This window comes from Equus przewalskii, chromosome 29, assembly GCF_037783145.1.
Source record: "Equus przewalskii isolate Varuska chromosome 29, EquPr2, whole genome shotgun sequence".
Classification (NCBI taxonomy): domain Eukaryota; kingdom Metazoa; phylum Chordata; class Mammalia; order Perissodactyla; family Equidae; genus Equus; species Equus przewalskii.
The window spans coordinates 38,234,184-38,258,264 of NC_091859.1; the positions used below are offsets into that span (position 1 = coordinate 38,234,184).

Genomic DNA, 24,081 nt, shown 5'->3' on the forward strand with positions numbered 1-24,081 from the left:
ATAAAAGTTTGCTCTCATTATTATAAGGTAGTCTTGTCCTGTAATAGGGTAATAATTCCATTGAATAATAATAATAGATAATATTTTCATGGTGTTTAATATGTGCCAGGCACTGTCCTAAATACTTTCCATATATTAACTCATTTAATCCTTACGAATAACCTATGAAATAGGTACTTTCCTATTATGGAAAGGTGGAAACTAGGTTTTTTTGTGTATACTTTGGAATCATCTTGTCTGATTCCCTGAAAAACTGTTAGGATTTTGGTTGGCATTGCATTGAATCTATAGATTAATATTGGGGAAGAATTGATGTCTTTAATATTCAGGATTTGTACTCAGATTGTTCTAATTAGGTAGTCTTTCACAACACGTATTTTATGATAACATAATATCAGATTTTTTTCTGTTTCCCCATGTTATCCTAAATTGTATTTTAAAAATTATTTCCTTTTGTTGCTGATGTACGAAAATGCAATTTAATTTGTTTGCACTATTTCCAGTTCTTTGTTTGGATTTTCTGTGTTGATATATCATCTGCATACAGTGTTGTGCTTTGTCCTTTCCAGTCATTTTACTTGTCATTTTTCTTGTATTATTGCTTTGGCTAGATACTCCTATACTGCTGAATAGAACTGGCTTTCGTGGGTATCTGTCTTGTTCTGATGCTGAAGACACTGCTTTTAACGTTGGTCCATTAGGCATATTTGCTGTCAGTTTTTAGGTTTTAGAAGAAACCTTTTTATCAATTTAAGTTCCTGTCAGTTTCTTGAGTGCTGTTTTGTTTTGTTTATTGGATTGGGTATGGAATCCAGTGCTTTTTCTTGCAACCATTGAGATGAATCGTATATTTTCTTTCTCCTTTGTTAATATGGTGAGTGACATTTATAAATGTTCTAAGGTTCTAATACTGATCCCTTCCCCCTGGATTCCTGAGATTATCCCAATTTGATCACGATATTACATTTTTAAAACAGTGATTAATTTGGTTTGCTCATTTTTTAAGGATTCCTCTATGTTCATGATTTTCTTTTCTTGTACTGACCATGTGTGATTTTTAGAATATTCTTCCTATTTTCTAGAAGTGTTTGTGTAAGGTTGAATTGTCTTTTCCTTGAAAGTTCAGTAGGGCATGCATGTAAAAACACTTAGATCAGATGTTTTCTCTGTGGAAAGATTAAGCAATAATTCATTTTCTTTAATAGTAATAGGGTTATTCAGACTTGCCGTATCTTCTTTTAAACTTTTTTAAATGGGAAATTTCAATTTAATAGAATAGTGTAAGGAACTCCCATGTGCCTGTTACTTCAAGTTACCAGTATTTTTGCACCATTCCCTCTCCTCTTTTTTTTTTGCTGGAGTGCTTTAAAGCAAGTCCCAGACATGTCATTTCACCAGAAATACTGCAATATATGTCTCTCAGTTAAAAGGATTTATTTTAACATAGTCACTATGCTATTATCACACCCACCAAAATTAATAATTTTGTAGTATTACCCATCACTCAGTCCGTGTTTATGTTTCCTTGATTCTCTTCTTAAAATATGTTTTTACAGTTGGTTTGAATCAGGAGCCAAACAAGCTATATCTCGTTGTTGAATCTCTGATAATTTCTCCCATTCTCCTTTTTTTTTTCCTTTTATGCAGTTGATTTGTTGGAGAATCTGGGAGATTTATCCCTGATAATTTTTTTTAATTAAGGTTTGGTGAGTATTTTCTCAGGAATTTATCTTTTTTGTCTCTTCAATTTTTTTGCATCAAGTTGATTAGTGGCATTGCTTTCTCTTTTTAATTTCTTTTTCCTTAACCTTCCCACAAGTTTATCTTTCATTTCTCTTCAAAGAACCACCTCTGGTTTTTGATACCCTCTCAGTTGTATCTCTTTTTCTCTTGTGTTGATAATTGCTTTTTATCTGTCATCATCATCTTCCTATTCTTTTTATAACATAATAACCTGGATACTTATTTTTGTTTTATTTTCTAACATAAGCCTTTAAGTTTTGAAACGTCATATTTTTATTACTCAGTTTCTTTTGTGATTTCCTCTTTATCACTTATGTATATGTGTTTTTTAAATTTCTAAATGGCTAGAGATTATTTTAGTTTTTTCCTAAAAATTCAACACTAAAAATATGCTGATAGAATATTTCCTTGTATACTCTAGGGGAAAAGTAGAATGCAAAATCTCTCAAAGTATGTATAATCCCAGTTTTGTGAGTTATGTAAATAGAAATGATGAGGGAAATATATCAGTATATTAAGCAATTGTCTTTGAGTAGTGGTGTCAGATAAATTTTATTTGAAACTTTATTTATATTCCAAAACTATTCATAAGGCACAATTTATTTTTGCAATGGAGGGGCACATAGGATTCTTCAAAAGGAAAGAAAATAGTTCTGTAAAAGTCTCCTCTCTAAATCATGTCTTGAGATCCTGGGATGCAATTCAATTCAATTAAAATATGACTGGATGCTTAATTGTGTTGGGCATTAGGCAAGGAGTTGGTGTATAAGTGGTAAGACATGTCCTTCCCAAAGAACTACAGTCTGGGTGCTTGAGTGGGGTGGGGGTTGGTGAGGGAGAACAGATGGCGGGGGGAAGAGAGAGAGAGAGAGACAGACACAGATAATTTCAGTGCCATGATAGAAGGGCACATAGAGGAAGAGTTGTACTTAGAAACTGAGGTTAATTGGACCAAGTAGATCGTTATTAAAGTGGTATCTTGTCTTCAGGGGATAGACTATTTTTTAATAGGGTAATCAGTTGTAGATTCAAGTATATTTAATTATTAAATACCCAGTAATGCCTTTTTAATGTGAAAACTACTTGAAGAATTAAAAGGAAGGAAAACTCAAACATCTCGATCTCTATATAAAGGGTCAATGCTGTTAACAGGTCAAACCAGGGACAGGTTTGCCCTTCCAGGGGCATTTAGTGCTAACTGGAGACAATTTTCATTGTCACAAATCGGGTAGGGGTACTACCGGCATTGAGAGGAGAGACAAGGGATCTGCTGAGTATCTTACAATGCACGGGACTGTCCCCCTTTCCCCCACAACAAAGAATTATCCAGCCCAAAATGTTTAATAGTGCTAAGGTTGAGAAACGCTGGGTTAATCTATAATTTGTATTCTCTTTTTGGTGGGGGTGGGGTGGAGGTGGTTTCTATGTTGTTGAAGGAGCTAGAGGCATGGTTTTGTATCCTATTCCAGCTAGGTTTTGATTAAGGAAAAGTAATCTGTAGGCTGAGCTCAAGTGAAAGCAAATTCACTCAGATCAGGGACCTACTTTGTGGCAGGCACTGTGATGAGAACCTGATATGGAGTGGTAGACAGCGCTCTCTGCATAGAGTTCACACTGAGTGTTCTGCAGATGGCAGATCTTTGGTATCAGTTGTCTGTCTTTATTATTAAATAATATTTTAAATCTTTTGTTCTGAATTTAGTTTGTGTGTAGATTATGTTAACCTCTTCTAAGGAGTTCTGGAATATTGTACAACTTAATTGTGTATCTTTTTTTCATGACTATCAATACAAACTTTCAGCAACTCATGTAATTGGTGCTGTACTAAGATTTAATCTTTTTCTCCTTGGTCTTATTTTAGGTAGTTCATAAGTGTTTAAACTTGTTGGCATAACCAAATATTATCCAATTTTTAAATACATACATAACAAAAACTTTTTTTAGTATAAAATGAAAAACTGCAATACGTATAGATAGAATTCCATGAAGTGAGGTTTAGAAATGATATTTATGCTTATCGAGAACAAAATATAGAACAATTTGTAATTTTGATTTTGTCAAACTTTGATCTTTATCTTCCTCTTTGGTTTTAGATTTTGGCTCTCTGTTTGACTTGGAGCACGACTTACCAGATGAATTGATCACCTCTACAGAATTGGGACTAACCAATGGTGGTGATATTAATCAGCTTCAGACAAGTCTTGGTATAGTACAAGATGCAGCCTCTAAACATAAACAGCTGTCAGAATTGCTCCGGTCTGGTAGTTCCCCTAACCTCAATATGGGAGTTGGTGGCCCAGGCCAAGGCATGGCCAGCCAGGCCCAACAGAACAGTCCTGGATTAGGTTTGATAAATAGCATGGTCAAAAGCCCAATGGCACAGGCAGGCCTGACTTCTCCCAACATGGGGATGGGCACTAGTGGACCAAATCAGGGTCCCACGCCGTCCGGAACGGGTATGATGAACAGTCCCGTAAATCAACCTGCGATGGGAATGAACACAGGGATGAATGCTGGCATGAATCCTGGAATGTTGACTGCAGGCAATGGACAGGGGATGATGCCTAATCAAGTCATGAATGGTTCAATTGGAGCAGGCCGGGGGCGACCTAATATGCAGTACCCAAACCCAGGCATGGGAAATGCTGGCAACTTAATGACTGAGTCACTGCAGCAAGGCTCTCCCCAGATGGGAGGACAAACAGGATTGAGAGGCCCCCAGCCTCTTAAGGTAAGAGCAGTTTGGGTTTGTATGCACTATCGGTATGTGTTTGAGTGTTCCAGTGATGGAGAGAGGGCTTGAGGTCAGTTAGTCATTTATTCTTTGCCATTCATGTTTAATCTTTCTACATTGTGTTGCCTTTCCCCACACACTGTATGCTAAGGATCTACCCTGTTGTCACAAATTGTATGAAGCTCTTATATTAAATTTAAGTAAAACATTTGTTTTACAACTGACTGGTATTGTATACCTTCAAAGTTTGCTCCAAATGATTGCCAGCTAATTGCTGTTATCTCTGGCATAAGTATTAGAGTATTTTCATCTCATCTCATTTCTTTTTTTTTTTTTTTTAAAGATTGACACCTGAGCTAACAACTCTTGCCAAAATTTTTTTTTCTTTTCTTCTTCTTCTCCTCCCCAAAGACCCCCAGTACGTAGCTGTATATTCTAGTTGTGAGTGCCTCTGGTTGTGCTAGTGGGACACCACCTCAGCGTGGCCTGATGAGCGGTACCATGTCCACGGCCAGGATCTGAACCGGCAAAACTCTGGGCCACCGAAGTGGAGCACGCAAACTTAACCACTTGGCCATGGGGCTGGCCCCTCATCTTATTTCTAAATCCACTTCAGCCATCATAGCCTCCTTATAAAAATACAGTTTTGAGATAGCTGTCATTATACTGTCTTCAGATAGACTTTTGGTCTCACTGCTTGTGATGTCCCTGGTTTTTAAGAGATATATTTATTTATTCTAAAAGATTTATTAAATATTGTTTTTCCTTATTATTTGATGGAAATTTAGGTGCATTAGTTTACTATGAAACCTCAACTAACATTCCAGGTATTCCAGTTAACCTAATTTTGTCCATTGTTTGAAAATTTCTTCTTTTTTAAAAAACCTACTTTCTTAGCTTTATTAAGTAAAGAATGCTAAATATATTTTTAAAAACATTTTAAGTGTGTACTCTGTATGTATAATTAAGACATTATAAGCATATGTTTGATGCTAAGCCTTCATATTTTTTCCGCATATTTTGTTCCTTTTCCTCAAAATGACATCACACTGTAGTTGCCAGTGCCTGGCATGTAGTTAGTAAATATTTGTTGAATGAAAGAGATAGCTTTGCTTGGAAAGTGATATTGGAGATGGGTAAGATTTTCACAAGGAACCAGAAGCAAGCTTTCTCTGTAAGACGAATAATTTGGGTAGGCGTTAGGACTTTTGTGTTCCTAAGAATCATGATGGTGGAAGAGTTCAAGGATGAAATAAGACACAGGGATGAATTGGGATTCGGGGGACTGAGGTCACGTGTAGATATATGAAAGCTCTTGAATATTTTTTTGCTACGCAATAAAGAATATTGACAACTTAGGGAAGGATTCTGTTTGGCATCCCTACCTGCTCTGTAGATTCTCCCTTTCTGGCACTTTTATGTTGCTGTGTTGATGTGGTTTACTTAGAATATTTGGAATGAGAACCAGAAACAAGAAGGTGGAATTTATTAGGTACCTCTTCTAAGTTCTAGGAACATAGCCATGAAGGAAGAGTCCCTGCCCTTCTGATGTTTATATTCCTGTGGGGAGAGGAGGGATGACAGACAGTAAACCTTCACTAAAGTGATTAAATATTTACTGAGTCCTAGCTTTGGTGCTGAAGATGGAGCAATGAATAAACTTACTTCATGGAACTTACTTTCTAGTGTGCATATTGAGATGTAAATTTATAGTATTTCAGTTAAGTGCTATGATGAAAAGTAAAGTAAGGAAAGGAGAATGCCTAGGCTGGAAGTAGGGCACTGTTTTATTTGTAATCTAAATCACAAATTGCATCAACATTGTTTCAGGGACTGGGTATATAGCAGTGAACAAAAAAGACACAAATTCCATTTCTTGTGGAGCTTATGTTTTTGTGGGAGGGGAGAATTCAGACATAAAAACTTTATTAAAATATCTCCTTGTTTTGAATGAGTCCCACCTATATTTTAGAAGTTGATACTTATAAAGCACTTATAGCGGTTTAGTAAATGAACTTTTTGGAGTTATGAAGGTTTAGGATGAGATACCCAAATAATATACAAGTAAGTACTTGCATAAAACAATTAATTTTCTCTTTATGGCAGGAAAAAAGCCTTTTCTATATTTTCCCATTTAAGATGAAAATAAATTCAAGTCAGATGTTCAAATTGTTGACTAGCAGTTGTCCTTCCATAGTACCAGGTCCTAAAATTACCTCATAGAGTTGATTATATTTATTATATTTCTTCCAAAATTCTTAACAGTCCTGATGATATTTAAGAATCAGGAATTAAGACAAGGAAATTTTCAATGAGACATGATAACTTGAACCCTGTTGGCAAATGACAGTGGCTTTTGTACACAGTTCTTTTTGTGGACAAATCTGTGGTTCAAAACGTGCAGGCAGGTTGTGTCATTACTACTATAACAATATACTGTATCAAAAGTCTGACTCTGATGTATTGAAAGAAACTTGGATCATACTCCCTTTTACCCTAATCTTTAATTTTGGAGTCACCATAAAATAATCAAACACAAAATGTTTTATGTCTTAAGGTTATTTCTGACTGAGTAATTCAGGAGCGTACAGTGAAAGGCACAGATTTTGAACCATGCTACCTGGGTTAGAATCTAGGCTGTACCACAAGCCTCTTCTTTAGCTGCATATTGTGCAGCTTTTCGGTTTAATCATTTCACTCTCCGATAACTTCACAAGACTTTATATCTGCCTCCTCAAAAATGCTGGTGACAAAAGAAATAAAAAACTTTGAAAAGTCTTTTCCCAACAACTATCCTTTATGTATGAAGAGATGAAATTAACTAATAAAAGAATCATAGTTACTGGTGTGGACTATAGAGCAGAATTGCTTGGGTTAAACATGGACTCAGCCGCTTACATAGTAGCTTTTACACTGGGCAAGTTGCTTGCTGTACCTACCCCATAGGATTGTTGGAGAACTAAATGAGTTAATATAAGCAAGTGCTTTGTGAGCGGCATATAGTAAACCCTTATTATTACAGTAGGAGTAGTAGCAAGTGCTTAGTATTATTGTAGTTCCCATTTTGTGATGTTCTTAAAACATTTTTATGGGGTAGGGGAGAAATCAAACCTACATCATGTAGTGAAGCTGGAATCTTCTAGAGGCGTAGCTCTCGGCTATAATGGGGGAGATCAAATCTACCAACCCCATGAACAGCAGTTGGCTAGAGAATATGGGGATGCTACTAGTAGAGACTTCAGTGGATTAATGCTGTATAAATTTGATGGAAGGTTTACTTTCTTTGGAACTAAGGACTTTTTATTCAAGAAGTGTTCATTAATATTCTGGAGTTGTTTGTTTTCTGCTTTCTTTTCTTAGAAAATAAAAACAAGTCTGTTCTATGAAAGAGCTTGTTATGATTCAGGAGACAAAATCCAGAAAATTATTAAGTAACAATATCAGACAGAATAATTATACCTAAATTAGTGTTAAACTCTAAATGCTAAGGAGCTCCTGAATATTAATAGATATTTAATATGTGTTAGGGCCATTCATCCTAACATCAACCATATGAATTGATAGTTTTATTCCAGGTGAGGAAACAAAGTCAGAGGAGTGTTACAGAGAGGTCATCTTTTCTTTCGGAATTAAAAGTGCACATTGTTCATCACTGCAGTGTACTGTCATTCTATTATTATGATTCACGTATTGACAAAACCTACACAACTAAAAACAAATACCAGGTTTTTGTGTTTGCTGCAGCAGCATTCACCTCCTAACTGAGTTGTAACTTTATATTTGTGTGATCGTTGCTAGACTGAGACCTGTAAGAGCAGGAGTCATGCCTGTTTTCTATAATCCTGCCTTAGTGATCCCTGGCCCTTTCACAGACACAACCTTGGAGCATCTTTATATATTACTTTCAGTTCTTTCTCTGTAGTCCTACATCTGGGGGGGGGAAGAAAACAAATCCTAGAGCCCCCTTTCCTCTGACTCTGGTTACCTCACATGCTATGAAGATGTGTGTAACCTGGCATCTGGATGAATTCATATCCAAGTTTTATATGCTTTGTGACTAGTGAAATTGGTGTTAGGAAAAAAACACTGGACTTCACTGAAATGAGCATTGACCTTAGGAATAATTCTCTTTTTTCTTCTTTCCTTTTCTCTTTTTAAAGTTTTCTTGAGGAGATAGCAGCACTATGTTGTTGTCAGTTTTGGAGCTCTTCTCTTAAAATTAACATCAGTTTGTGATGTTGTGATGGTCTTTGGCATGTGATGTTAAAGAGTATTTAGCCTGTAAAGTTTTAAAGTAAGAGCAATGATTGATCTCTTTTGCATCTCTGATACAGAACTTGAGTGTCCTTGGATAGGCAAGGAGTAAAGCCAGAAGGACAAGTTAGAGGGGTATTAAGTGTAAGACGGAGGAGGAATCCATGTTGAGAGAGAGGGAAAGACAGTTCTTAAATACTGTATTCTGATGGGTTTTAAAAAGGAGGTTCTTGTGCCCAAATTTACAATCTAGATGGATGTAGTTTTAGGTGTGCAATATCAGTTTAAGAGGAGTAGTCCCTAATGGAGTGATGAGGCACCCTAAACTAAGACAATGGTGTAGGATTAATGGGAATGAATCTGAAAAATCATGTTTAGGATTTGGGGTAGGTTCTGAGAGATCCCTTTCCTTGTGTATCATCATACCCCTGGTGTTTAACATAGTGCCTGGCATGTAACCTAGATACAGATATGTAACATCTAGTAGGGAATGTCTGAATGTAGTTTAATTTTGTTCTTATTATTTGGTGAATCTTGGAGTCACACATATAGTATTAGTTTGTTGCTGTGGTGCCTGCAAGTCTTATTAAGGGATTTTTGTCCCTGTGTTAAATGTTGTTAAACTTTTATATTCTTTATATTTTGGGTACTACTTTTTATTTTTTCTATTTATTTGTCAATGATTGTCACTATCGTGTGTTTTTTGTGTCTCTGTGTTCCCTTTCTGCTTTTAATATATTGAAAACTTAGAAACAACCTGTAGAGACAGATATTTTTAAAAAGAAAGAAAATGTAAAAATGTAGTCCCCCATAGGTCCTTTTTGTTTAGCTGCCTAGTACTGTTTGTGGCTTCCTGGTCCTCTGCCTTTTCAGTTTAGGTGGGTATCTGTATCACTGTGGTCCAGGTAGGTGGTGAGTAGTTGGACATCGGGATCACATTAGCTATACAGAAGGGAACAAGATCAAATAAATAACTGCAGTATAATAGAAATTCAGTACAGTATATTCCCTTCCTGTTTGTTAGTGAGTAGTGAGGGCTGGGGAGATAGAAAGGGTAAGGATGGGGCATTGGTTGTATTTTATTTTCCAACACTGGCAGCAGAACTCTGAGGGAGACGCAAAAACAAAAACCTGAGAGTTGTTGTTGGTCAGAGTGACCAGAAGTGTCAGGAATAAATTACTGCCAGCTGACCAGTAGTCAGTGCAGCCTGTGTATTTGAGGCCATAGTCTGCTATAGAATGGACTTGGAGTTTCTAGGTAATGCGTCGTGATTGAGGAAACAAGCAGTGTCAGGAACTGGTTGAAATTCGGTTGGTGTAGGTAGGCAAGACAGTATGTATGTGAACAGATGTGAAGGACCAGAATTTGCTGGGATGTATTTGAATAAAGACATTATGCTTATTAACAAGAGACATCAAGGTAGCTTACAGATCCCAGCATTTTATATATGTAAATAATGGACTCTTAAAAGCATAATCTATTGTCTGTTGGTCTTTTGTGGTCTGTCATGCAGGTTCTGTGACAAAATGGCTTTCATTTTACGTCTACCATGAATTTCTATGCTAATAGGAAGCACAAGTGAAATATAACACCCCCAGGTGTAGACGTGCATATTATTGGAACTGTATTAGTGTAAATATTAGTACCCTAAAAGCATATATAGCAGCAGCACTTGCAGCTACATTCAAAACTACCAGAAGAAACCCAAAATTGCGTTTAAGCCTGTTTTCTGTATTTAATTGTCTCTACAATCTAACTGGCCACATTCACTTAGGAAGTTCCAGTTATTGGAGACTGAATCACTAAGTTCTTTACTCTGGTTATTTCCCTTTCGGGCTGCCCCCTTCTTTTATGCTTTCACCCAAACTGTGCCACTTCTCTCAGTCTCATTCCCTGTTGTCCTTAGAGCACCAGGCAAGTTACTTAAGTCCTACTCTCTAATCTTACCTGTAAAACATAAATGTTCTTTCTTTTTTTTCTTTATTATTTTGCCTTTCCACTATAGGCACAACTTTGAACTAATAAAGGTGTCATATTCATATGAATTTGCAGATTGTCGATAACTGCATATGATTTAGAGAACTGAATTTTATTTATAGTGGTTCATTCTCTTTATTTTATGACTTTTATAATTTCTGTTTTCCTGAGTCTGTGAGCTCTTTTGTCAATCGGTTTAGGGTGATGGGGCTACAAGGATAAACGGACAAGTAAGGTTCTTTCCCTTTTGTGCATGGTCAGGATTGAAGAGGCATGCATTTTAACAGATTATTTTATCACCTGTGTTGTATTATAAATAAAGGCATGAACATTTGTGTCAGGGTAGAAAAAGAGCTCTTTAGCTGTCTAGAGCAGTAGACAGATGCTTCACAGGGATGGTAATTTTTGAAATGTATCTTAAAGGATGAGTAGGATCTACAGCGGCTTCTTAGTTATAGTTGTACCAACTAAGCAAGCAACAAAAAATGAAAATTGGACTGCCTCTTTGTGAACTTAGTATTTTGTTTCCTTTACAGGTTAGCATTCAGGAGTCAAATAGGAAGGGAGGGTATGTCACTGCCTAGTTATAGGGAAAAAGAAAAGCTTAAGGCAAATGCTGGAGATGAAAGAAGAATGATGCTCTCGGATTTGCAAGTTGTTTGGTACGGGAGATAGGATACCATGGAGAGAGGTAGTCAGGCCTCATGAAGATCATGAAGGTTCTGGTATAGCATGGTTTTTTTCTTTTGTAAATAGAAAAAAGAACAGAAGGCAAGAAAACCTGTTGGACACAGTCCACACAAGCTGTGATGAAGGGCTTGTATTAAGGGAGTGAGAGTGGACATGGATACATGGGAAGGATTTTAAGGATGGGGGGGGGTGTGTATTTCTTTAGAGGTAGAATTGGAAGGACCCTTTGATGGAATTGGATCTGGCTGAGAAGGAGAGAAATCTAGTATGACTCCTTTTAAACTGGGCAGTAGCTATAGTGTCCTTAGTTTCTGTTTGGAGTGCTTGCTCTGTTTCTGGTGGGTGATGATTGACTTACAGTGGGATCTCACATGGAAGAATAGAATTGTAAGTTGCAGCCTTGTTATCAGTAAAGCAATGTTTATCATTTGGCTTTTGAATAATTAATACTCTATTCTTTCAATTAATCATTATACAGTATGATGGCTCCAGATGGACTTATGTAAACACAGGAAAAAACCCTACTTCTTAAGCTACATAGGGGTTGCGGAGAAACTCAAATTACTCTGAGAGCCAAGCAGACAATATAATGGATAAAGCAGCTAGATTTAAGACAGCAAGGAATGGTGTGGACTCTGCTGATTGTATGCTCTACCTAAAGGATTCAGATTCAAAAAGTTTTAAAATCACTTTGCCACCATGACCCTAAATAAAAAAGGATCTATCCCCCAAACTACCAGTTTTCTACCTTTTATATAAACAAAATGCTGGAATAAGCATTCAAATGCTTTTATATATCAAACTCTAATATATTTAGGGATGACTTGAATTGAATTTACTAAGCCATAGTTTGTACATTCATGAAACTGCATTTAGTTTGTTAAAAATGGAGATGAACAGCAAACCTTGCTTAGCATGTATAGCTAAATGAAATGCTTGTAAGTTTTCCTAAAACATATTTATCTCAAATATTTACAGAAAATAGCTCTGTAAATTTACTGTACCTGAGACCCTTAAATCATAATCTTGAAAACGCATTTTCATGAGCATACTTCTACAGTCTGTTTATAAATGCAGAGGATTTCCTCTACAATTGTTTCTACAAGTTAGGAAGTAGAATAGTAATGTTCTATTAATGTAGAGAACAAGATTTAATTTCTCTTCTATTTCTTATTCTTAGATGGGAATGATGAACAACCCTAATCCTTACGGTTCTCCATACACTCAGAACTCTGGACAGCAGATTGGAGCCAGTGGCCTTGGTCTCCAGATTCAGACAAAGTCTGTATTACCAAATAGCTTATCTCCATTTGCAATGGACAAAAAGGCAGTTCCTGGTGGAGGAATGCCCAACATGGTGGGTAGTAATCTATCTATGAATTTGTCTCAAACTGGCATTTAAACAAAAGAATTATGTTAAACTTTCATGCTTTGCACTGTACACACTATGATGTAATGAATGGCCCCTGTGATCAGAGAGGCGTGTGCTTTCCTTCCGTTTCACATGGTATTCTTTTACTTGTATTAATTAGTAAGGATGGTAGTCCAAGTAGGAGCAAATGGGGCTGCTACAGTGTAAGTTTTTGGGGCTTGCCATGCTCTGCAGCTTCTGCTTGTGAACATTTCTATAGGATGGGAAAGGGAAATCCTTTCTTCTTGGGAAGGACTCTGACAAAGGATTCCAAGTCTCAGTGACCATATCTACTGATTGTATCTGATACCCCTACACAAAAGTAACTGCCCTCTCAAAGTTACACATTGTTTTAATCAGTGATTTTTGTTGTGAAAAAATCTCCAAAGCTTCTAACATTGCTGTTTTTCTAAAGTAAAACTATTTCTAGTTGTAAATGTGTCAAGTAGTCCACGTTCAGCTTTGGAAAAAATTGTCCTATACATATTTTATTTCTCTTTCGGATGTTTTAGTTTTTTGCTTTGTGTCATATATTCATTAAACGCCTTTATTTCAGATATTCTGCTACGTACTGGAGATATGAAGATGAATAAAACATGGCATTTCTGTCCCCAGAGATGTTTACTTTTTTATTTGAAAAACCAGATTTTACAAAAACTAATTTTCACTCACCTTAGGCCCCTGCTTGGTCTCCCAGGAAGTTCTTCATTATTCTTCAAAACCTAACTTGGACACACTCTTCACTACACACTCCTTGCTTTTCCCTCTCCCACTGGAATTTACTATGTCCTTCTCTTTCTTTTGCTCTCTGTATGTTATACGTGCTTTGATTATATCACTTAGTAACGTAGTAATTTGTTTGCTTATTAAATTGAGCTGCTTATGGTAGGAGCAGTTGTTTATTTTTCTTGGAATCCCCTGTGTCAAAAAGTGGAGTCTGGCATACAGTAGACTGTATTTAAAGGTTTTAATTGAAAATTTCCAAGTCTGTATTTATTAAAGAGATAGCACACGATGGCACCTAATATTAAATGTATACTTATGGTTTTATCCCTTAGGGCCAACAGCAGGCCCCGCAGGTCCAGCAGCCAGGCCTTGTGACTCCAGTAGCCCAAGCGATGGGTTCTGGAGCACACACAGCTGATCCAGAGAAGCGTAAGCTCATCCAGCAGCAGCTTGTTCTCCTCTTGCATGCTCACAAGTGCCAGCGCCGGGAGCAGGCTAATGGGGAAGTGAGGCAGTGCAACCTTCCCCATTGTCGCACAATGAAGAACGTCTTAAACCACATGACACACTGCCAGTCAGGCAAGTCCTGCCAAGGTGAGTGGGCTCAAAGGGTCTGTGTGCTCAGCGATTAAGATTTACAGTCAGAAGAGAAAAAAATGTGATCAACTCTATTTTGAGACTCCTTTACTGATAATGTCTTACTCTATATTAGGATATGATAAAATTCACTTATCATTTTGTGAGTATCTAGGGATGTGGTGGGAGAAGTTTTAAAGGACTTCCATTTTGTGATGATCCCTGCTGGCTTTGATTAGCCCCAGCATAGCCTATTTTAAATATTATTGAGCCTTTGCTAACTATCTTGTAGGCAAATGCTAAAACAGTGTTACCCACCATAATACAATTTGTGTATTTATAGAGTGATTAGAAATCTGTTTTTATAGATTTTTAATAGAATAAAGTAGATTGCATAGCTTGGTGGTGAAAAGATGGGCTGTGGAGCCAGATTGCTTGAGTTTGAATCCCACTTTCGGTACTCTGTGACTTTGTGCAGATCACTTAACTAGTTTTACCTGTTTTCTCAACTATAAGATGTGAGTAATAATAGCTATCTTTAAGTGTGGTACGAAGATGAAACGAGTTGATAACATTTTAACATTTGTTATGTGATCAATAAGTTAGCTGATACTAATGTAAAAATATAGCCTGCATTTGAAAAAATAATTTTTCTTCTTTTTAGTGGCACACTGTGCATCTTCTCGACAAATCATTTCACACTGGAAGAATTGTACAAGGCATGATTGTCCTGTGTGTCTTCCCCTTAAAAATGCTGGGGATAAGAGAAATCAACAGTGTAAGTGATTAAATCTTTTGACACTTTTATACTAAAAGTATTCTTAGACTCTCACTAGTGCAGTTTGGTGGGATTTAGAGTACTTTGTGGTTTAGTGGTTAAGATTCGGCACTCTCACCACCATGGCCTGGGTTCGTTTCCCAGTCAGGGAACCACACCACCCATCTGTTGGTTGTCCTACTGTGGCAGCTGCCTGTTGCTGTGGTGCTGAAAGCTATGCCACCAGTATCTCAAATACTAGCAGAGTCATCCATGGTAGACAGGTTTCAGCAGAGCTTCCAGACCACACAAACTAGGAAGAAGGGCCTGGCTACCCACTGCCAAAAACAGTTGGCCTTGAAAACCCTATGAATAGCAGCAGAGCACTGCAAAAAGACTGGACAGGGTTCTGTTCTGCTGTACCCTGTGTCGCTAGGAGTTGGAATCTACTCAATGGCACTAATAACAACAAAGAGTACTTTTGATTATGTGAAGTTCCTGTGACTGCCTAGTGCTATTATACTAGGTTGTTTCCACTTCCCATTAACTTCATATTAATGAGGTTAGAATTAAACTGCTTATTACTTAAAATAAGATCCAAAACCTTTTTTTTTTTTTTTTTTGTTAAGGAAGATGAGCCCTGAGCTAACATCTGCTGCCAATCCTCCTCTTTTTGCTGAGAAAGACTGGCCCTGAACTAAGATCTGTGCCCATCTTGCTCCACTTTATATGTGGGACGCCTACCACAGCATGGCTTGCCTAGCGGTCCCATGTCCACACCCAGGATCCAAACTGGCAAAGCCCGTGCTCCTGAAGTGGAATGTGCACACTTAACCTCTGCACCAACGGGCCAGGCCCCAAAAACTTTTAATAGTCATTCTTTATAAGAACAATAGGTGAATTTATGCTCCATTTTTAAATTCATGAAAACTTAAAAGATGATTGCTTTGACATGGGGCGAGTCACTCTTTTATATCTGTGATCTAAATATGTAGATAATTTGAGATTATTTAAGAGAAAGAAAAAATTTTTGAGAGTATTTTTTAAAACCTGGCATGTGATGAGCAGCTTTTCTTTAGAGAAAAAAGAAGTCAAAAGTAGAAAGCTGTAAGTGCAGCTACCATACCTCTTCTCTAGAAACAAAACTTAAGGATTTAGGATTGAAAGACAAATTTGGAAATACACGTGCAGCATATGAAAAGGGAATTAAATTCCATAAATTAATTAAAAAAAATCATAAATGGCCCAGTAGAAAATTGGGACTAGGAAATAGACAATTCATTAGAGGGAGGAAATACCAAAAAGTTCACTGTTGGGGCCTGCCCATGGCAGAGTGGTTAAGTTTTCATGTTCCGCTTTGGCAGCCCAGGGTTCGCTGGTTCAGATCCTGGGCGCAGACCTATGCACCATTTACCAAGCCATGCTGTGGCAGGCATCCCACATATAAAATAGAGGAAGATGGGCACAGATAGCAGCTCAGGGCCACCCTTCCTCAGCAGAAAGAGGACAATTGGCGGCAGATGTTAGCCCAGAGCTAATCTTGCTCCAAAAAAAAATTCACTGTTAAATGAAATGAGGTACTATTTCTCTTCCATCACATTGGCAAAAATGATGCTACCTCGTGTTGGCATTTGCATGGCTCTAAGACATTCATACATTGGTGGTGGGAACATTGAAACAGCCTGTGGGAGGGCTTTTGGTTATTTTGGATCAAAAGCTGTTCATGCCAACGATCCACTTTGACCAATCAGTTGTACATCTAGAAAATTTTTCAAGGAAATAATGGGAAACAAGATGCATGTACTGAGATGTTTTACAATCACATAACAGTAATTTTGGTTTTTTTTAATTCACTTAAACATGTTGGGTTTTTTTCCGTACCGTCTTTAATGTTTTGTAACACCATTTCTTTTGTCTTCTCTAGCAATTCTGACTGGAGCACCAGTTGGACTTGGAAATACTGGCTCTCTAGGTGTGGGTCAACAGTCTACCCCCAGCCTAAGCACTGTTAGTCAGATTGATCCCAGCTCTATAGAAAGAGCCTATGCAGCTCTTGGACTACCCTATCAAGTAAATCAGATGCCGACGCAGCCCCAGGTGCAGGCAAAGAACCAGCAAAATCAGCAGTCCGGGCAGTCTCCCCAAGGCATGCGGCCCATGAGCAACATGAGTAAGTTTGTGTCCTCCTAGAGACAGATGTGATGTTGATTATGTGTGTATATGCATGTAACATGCAGGGTTAACTCCTTAGCTTATTTTAGTCTCTATGTATGTGTGTCTGTCTCTATATTTGTTTCTCTCTCCCCCTCCTTAGTTTTTTTGTTAAGTGATTAATTTTTTGAAGTAATTTTTTAAAGATTGCAATGTGAAAGTCCCCGTGTAATCCATATACCAGAGACAGCTGCTACTGATTTATATCCTTCTTAATCCTTTTATTTAAAACACATATGAGCTTAATATTTCTAGAAGTGGGATCCCATATGCTATTCTATAACAGTTTCTTTAATAATGTTGTCGTCTTTCACTTTCCATACCCAATGTATCCTTTTTAATGGTTGTATAGTATTTTTTTGTACAGAACAATCTCTTACAGGTGGACATTTAGGTTCCCAGTTTTTGGGGGGTTTTTTTTGCTAATTTAAACTGCACTAAGAAATTGTTGTGTTTTGGTTTGAAATGTATAGAAATAGGTGTGGTTATTATTAATGCAGATTTCCATGTATCTCACAGCAGGAGTAGTGTGCCTTTGAAATAGTTGATTAAATGTACTTGTTTGCCTAACCTATGTGACTATGATGTGACTGAGAGAGAAGGGGAAGAATGAGCAGTGTTCTGATACCCTAATTTGGGGTATATTTTTTTTCTCTAATTATATGGTAAAATAAAGGAGATTTGCTGTGTGATTATCCCTTCGCTGTCAGGCAGGTGAACATCTAAGCCATTTCGTTTAAATAGTTAGATATCCAGCACTAGTAAGTCTGTGAGTTTTAATACTTTGCCTCTTACTGTCAAATTGTTCTTGCTGATGAAGTTTTCTATAACTAGAAAACAGTCTGATTCTGAATAATCCACCATGCTTTTTCCTCTGAAATCCATTTTCATCCTTTATTGATATTTGCAGTGGTCTTTACTTTCTGCCCATTATCGTTTGATTCTAAATGAGGAAACAAAATTGGACACACTACCCTTGTAAAAATGTAATCTTGTTAATTTTTGTTAAGGAAATGTACACTATTTTACAACAAACGGTGCTAAGTTGTTAAATAATTATTGAGTGAGGAGTTTAAAAAACTGGACCAGAAACTAAGATGAAGAGTGAGCATACCTTTTCAGGCTTGTTTTCAAGCTCTTGTATATTAGAAGTACATGAAAAGGGGTTAGAAATGGAAAGAGATATGAGGACTTCTTCCCCGCCCCCCCCCCCCCCCGCAACCCCACCCTTCTCTTTTCTTTTAAATTTTTTTATTTTTCCACTTACGATTGCTTTTTTCCTCTCTTTTCGATGTTATGCAGAGTGTATCTTTGTATTTTAGGATCTTGACCCAATGCTGTTGTCTACCCCTGGCCTGGATTTTCATTTTTATAATTGGTTATTTTCCATTAATTTTTCAAATTTCTGTGTATAATTCCTAGTTTAGCTCTTTTCATCTTCTCTTGTATCTTCTGTGTCTGTACATTTGTGTATAGCTACAAAATTATTTAAATGTTAGCTTCTTGTGATTTCTTTTTTCCTCTTTCTCAGTGTCTTTTTCTTTATTTTAGGATTACATTTAAGATTAATCAAGTTTCCATCTATTTCTTGTTATTCAGTCAATGGTACCTTTTTAGTAATAATCATTATTATGAGCCAAACTTCTAGAATACCTCACTTATTTCTTTTGTTGTGTTAGATCCCATCTTGAAAACTGCTATGAAAACAGTACTCTTGCTTTTCTGCCTATAACATCCTTGTGGTTTCTGTTCATCAGGCACAGGCCCAAACTGGCAAAGGCCCACTTAAAAAGTGTTTTTCCTTTTACACCAAAGCCTTTTTAAAAAATAATTAGTCCTATATGTTTATGTTGAAGAGTGTCCCTGGTATTTTCATTTTCTTTTTATGTGTTCCCTAAAGCCCAGATAATAAATAAAGGAAATGAATATCAAAATGGAATCACCATGACTGAGTCATGTAATTTTCTCAGAAGTTTTTAAGGAGGTTTTAAGAAAGTATTTATTGCATGTTATGAACATGTGACTGCTTTTTCACTTCACACCAAAATCTTAAGCAATTTATTAGTTTTAACCAAAACTTTATATTTTTGGGTGATGTTTGGATGAGGGGTTTTTGCTAAAAATGGTTTTTTTCGGGTGCTTAAAGTGATCCTTTAAGGCTTCTATCGTTATGAGAGTTTTATAATGGATTTTACCAGGAATATAATAATTTTGATGATGATCAGAAATATGGCTCTGGAGTCATAACTTGGCCTTAGTCTAGCGCCTTATTATCAGAAAGAGTAAAGAAATACACAGTTGTTAAATACTCAAATTAGAATGATAACTATATTTTCTTACTCTCTTGATGTCTTTTATGATTTTGAACTACTAAACCAAGCTCTTCTCACTTCTCTTTTCTTTCACCAATGGACTTTATTTTAGGATATTTCAAATTTGGACCTATCTGGTAGGCTACATCCACAAACAGAACTATGTTGTGCCCCCCAACAGTACAAAATTTTTATCCCACTTCTAAACAAAAGCAACTTGCTTAAGTATATTTCATTAACTCAGCAACCTAAAATGTTTATCTTTTATGTTTTTCCAAGAGTAGACTCCAAATAGTTGGTGCTGTCAGGTCTCACTCATTTTAACCCTAAAAGATTCTTGGGGGCCCTGCCAAGAGGGACAGATTGGATATGTAATTAGAAATCTAGGGGAAAACTTCATCAGGAAATTTGGGCCATTAAAACATCTGTGTATCCTCCCTGACAGCGACTTAAAATAGTCTATGTTCTTCCTTCATACTCGTTGCAAGTTTAGGGTACAGGTGGTATTTTGGTGCCTTCTTACTCCCTCTATGAATTCATTTTTTTCTCCTAAATTTTAATTTGGAGTTTTCAAACCTACCTAAAAATTGTAATTCACTAAAGACTGTATACATAACTTTTATCTAGATTTACTAATTTTCACCATTTTTTCCACATTTGCTTTGTTTCTGTGTGGATTTGAGCTATCCTAACACTTGCTTCTAACTATTTCAGCAGATGTTTCCTAGTGATGACATTCTTCTCCACAACTACAATATTGTATCATGTCTGCAAAATTGAACGGTTGTTCAATAATGTCATCTAACATGCAATCTATATTTTAATTTCTCCAGTTGCCCTCCAAAGTCAGTCAAGGCTTTTTACATTCATTTCATTTTGTATCTTTTGTCTGTTTTAATCTAGAAGTGCTCTTACCTTTCTTTGTTCATCACTCATTGACTTTTGATGAACCCTCTATATTGTCCCATAATTTGGATTTGTATAATTGTTTCCATATAATTAGATCCAGGTTAAACATGTTTGGTATGCATAATATGTCATGGGTGGTGGTGTGTATACAATCAGGTTTTAGTTTCAGCATAAAAATTTCTTGGGACTCTCTATTTGCCTTTAACTATGCTTTTCAGTATCCCTAATCTCTGTGTTTATTGTTGACCTTCAAATTATTCGTTAGCTATTTTTCAGCTATATTATGGAAACTGAAGCTATTACTATCAAGAACTTCTGAATTTTGCTTTGTACCCTCTTCTAAAGGTTTTATATCTCACTTATTTGGTAGATAAGATCTCTAGTTTATTTTCCCAATCATCAGATTTTTAGAACAAGTGGTATTTATGTTTATTGGTCTACGTCACACCATCTTTAGCTGAGGTGTAGTGCTGGTTAGGCTAAAGCACCTGAGCAAACGTTTATACCAATGCTTCCATGGGAAAATGTGTGCACAGTAACGACTTGGGATTCTAGATGTGTCTCCTGCTCTGGCAGGACGGGCTGTAATGCTGGAACACTCTGAGTTATAAATTTTAGGTACTTGTGAATGACAAGGGTATTTGAATAAATGATTAGCAGCATTCATTCACATGTGCTGTGTGCTGAAAAAAACATACTAAAGGCGCATGGTCTCTACTTTCAAACATCGCTAGTCTGGACGGGCAGGGAAGTGATTAAGTAGACAAAACTAGGATCTCTGTTACATATAGCAGGTTAGAGAGACTATAGCAGAGAAGGGAAGAGGGAATCCCCTCCGGAGCCCAAAATTAGAGCTTTTTACTGTAAGCCCTCCCTGACATATTTGACCACGTTCTTAATCTTGTAGTTCCTATTGATTTTACTTATTCTATGAAGATTTTTATTAGTATGAGATTCTTCTTAGGGCTTAGCAAACAAGAATATATTCTTGCTGATTTTTAAGTACCATGAATTATGTTTTTGTTCATTTTTTTCTTTCTGACTTGTTCTAATGTCTGGCTTCGTACATTTTTGTGTTCTGAGGTGAAGGCTAACCCTTAGGGTTTAAATATTAGCCTCTGTAAGGGTATTCCTTCTCAAGCTATGATTGAGCCATTACTTGCAATCAGTGCTGAATATTAAATGGACCTGGAGCCTTTGGAGAGAATATTTTACTGTTTTCATGTGTCATCAGAAGGCAGTAGGATAAGTAAATTGATATATGATGTAATCACTTTTTCTTTTACCTCATCATACTATTGCCACCAATAAAACAAGTCTATAGTAAGGGTACATAATTCTTCTAAAAATGAGTATTTACACATGGAGTGTTTTCAGTGTTAAATACAGAATTGTGGACAACATAACTCTTTTTAAAAAGACCACTTCCAGCACTTTCAGAGCTGGCCTGATGCTGTCATAAGCAAAGTTCTGCCTAAGCATTTAGGAAGTGTGATGAAAGAAGGCAACCATACTTTTCTTCATAAAACGTTGTTTACAGATGTAGCCAATTACTTGCATTTTAATGGAAAGTTTTGTTTTCTTGTTTTTAACTAAAATACCATGAGGGATATATTAATAGAATTAGACATCCAAAAGAAATTTTTTTTAACCACATGAAAATCTGGTTTGGTGTGAATATTGCTGTTGGTTGTTTTTAAAGAAATAGAATATTTATTAAAATTGTTAGTGAAGAAATAATATATGCACATAGAACTACTGAAGCCAGTTTGAAGGAGTATTCGATAAAAATTGTTTATCTTAAATCCAACCCTGCCTTTCATGCCCTTTTTTTGGGATCATTGTACATACTTTCTTTCTGTCTCCTTAGGTAAATTGTCTGTGTTTATGAAAACGTATTCATGTATAGTTCAGTTCCCTAAACAATTTTGGTTCTAGTTTTTTTGCTCCTTTTAACATGATTGTACTTACGTTCATCATACGTATATGAGTATAACCGTGAGACAGGATATCAGAAGTGGAGATCCTAAGTGAAAGAACATGTGCGTGAAATTCCTCATTTGTTAGCAGTTGCCACGTAGCCCTCCGAGGGTGTGTCAGTCTACACATCTGTAAATTTTCAAGGAAAGTTCTTCTTTCCCCACATTCTTCTCAACACTTCCTATTCTCAAACTTTAAAAAGTTTTCACAATTTCATACATGAAAAATGTATTGCTTTAGGTTTTACTTTAAGTGCAATCCAGCATATTTGCATTTTTTAAGCTATTGTATTTCTTTTTATATAAATTGCCTGTTCCTTTTGTATTGGATTGTTCGTCTTTTTCTTACTGGTTTGTAAGGTATTTCGTGAATTAGCCTTTATATATGTGTTGCTAATTATATTGCTAACAATCATTATATGTGCTGCTAGTACTTTTTTTTTTTTTTTTTTTTTTTTACTGATTTGTCATTTGTCTCTTGACTTCATTTATGGTGATTATTTTATTTATTACTAAGATTTCTAAGTGTTGTCCTTATGGCTTCAGAGTTTTGAAAGGATAAAAATTTCTTTTGATATTTTCTTCTAGCACTTTCGTAGCTTTTTTCCCCCTAATTTTCTCCCCCCTCACCTCTTTTCTTCTTATTAGTATTTCAAATAATCGCTCTTGTTTTTTCTTTTGACCTAGGTGCTAGTCCTATGGGAGTAAATGGAGGTGTAGGGGTTCAAACGTCAAATCTTCTTTCTGACTCGATGTTGCATTCAGCCATAAATTCTCAAAAGTAAGTTTTATCTTGGTTTGTACCGTGTGTCATGTTTTAAACACTTGTTAAAATTCCTTAATTGAGTTTTTTAGTTTCTTTCATTTGAAGGTAGCCTGGATGAATGGAAACAAATAGTATATTTGAGTACACACTTTAGGCTTTCTGTAATCTTATTTGAAATTATATTACTTATCTGGGGGTAACCTGCACCTTCCCGTATGTACATTGCAAGTATGCAGCTGCTTAAAAAACAAGTTTACTTTATCCCAGTGTTAAGAATTAGTCCATTACCCAGTGAATTCTCTGGGGTAAGCTGTGTCAAAATGACAGCTTGGTCTTATAACACAAAATGTAGTCTTCTAAACCCAAGACTTCATCCTCCCTTCCACTCAATGAAATGTTGTGGGTTAGCTCGTTCCCTCACGCAAGTACAAACATATACAAACTGTTTTCCCCAGACTTCTTAATGTAAATAGACTTGTTATAGTGTATCAGACCCATTGCAGTCATCACTGTCAGCTCTACTTAAATGAGATCTTCTTTCTCTACCTTTCTTCACTAAAACTATTTCACGACTCCTTTTTAAAGCCCAATGATGAGTGAAAATGCCAGTGTGACCTCTCTGGGTCCTATGCCAACAGCAGCTCAACCATCCAGTACTGGAATTCGGAAACAATGGCATGAAGACATTACTCAGGACCTTCGAAATCATCTTGTTCACAAACTGTAAGATTGTAGGCATGTCTTATTGATAAAGAGTTAGCATGTCAACATACTTCCAATCTGGCAGGCACCTAACCACAAGAGGAATATTACTGATTTTCTATAACCTGGCTGTTGCTAATACTTATGCTTCTGTGGCTTTCTTCTATTCTCTGCTTCTCGACTTCTCACCATCATTTGTAGGAGTCTTTCAGCTTTAACATTGTGTGAACTATTCTGCCTAGTGACAGTAATCAATATATTAGTTAAAAATTATTTTAGTGTCACTGCCTTTACAAAACTCATATTTTAAAAGAAAAACTAGATCTCAGCTCA

General features: G+C 36.4%; 1 protein-coding gene across 1 annotated transcript in view; it reads left to right on the forward strand.

Annotated features, from left to right (window-relative positions):
• Window positions 1-24,081, forward strand: part of EP300 (E1A binding protein p300) — a 75,020-nt gene that overhangs the window by 16,070 nt on the left and 34,869 nt on the right. Inside the window, exons 2-8 of the mRNA XM_008528067.2 lie at window positions 3,837-4,474; window positions 12,580-12,756; window positions 13,869-14,130; window positions 14,777-14,890; window positions 16,794-17,039; window positions 22,968-23,061; window positions 23,632-23,769. Coding sequence (XP_008526289.2) covers window positions 3,837-4,474; window positions 12,580-12,756; window positions 13,869-14,130; window positions 14,777-14,890; window positions 16,794-17,039; window positions 22,968-23,061; window positions 23,632-23,769 — 1,669 coding nt within the window. The remainder of the gene's footprint in view (window positions 1-3,836; window positions 4,475-12,579; window positions 12,757-13,868; window positions 14,131-14,776; window positions 14,891-16,793; window positions 17,040-22,967; window positions 23,062-23,631; window positions 23,770-24,081) is intronic.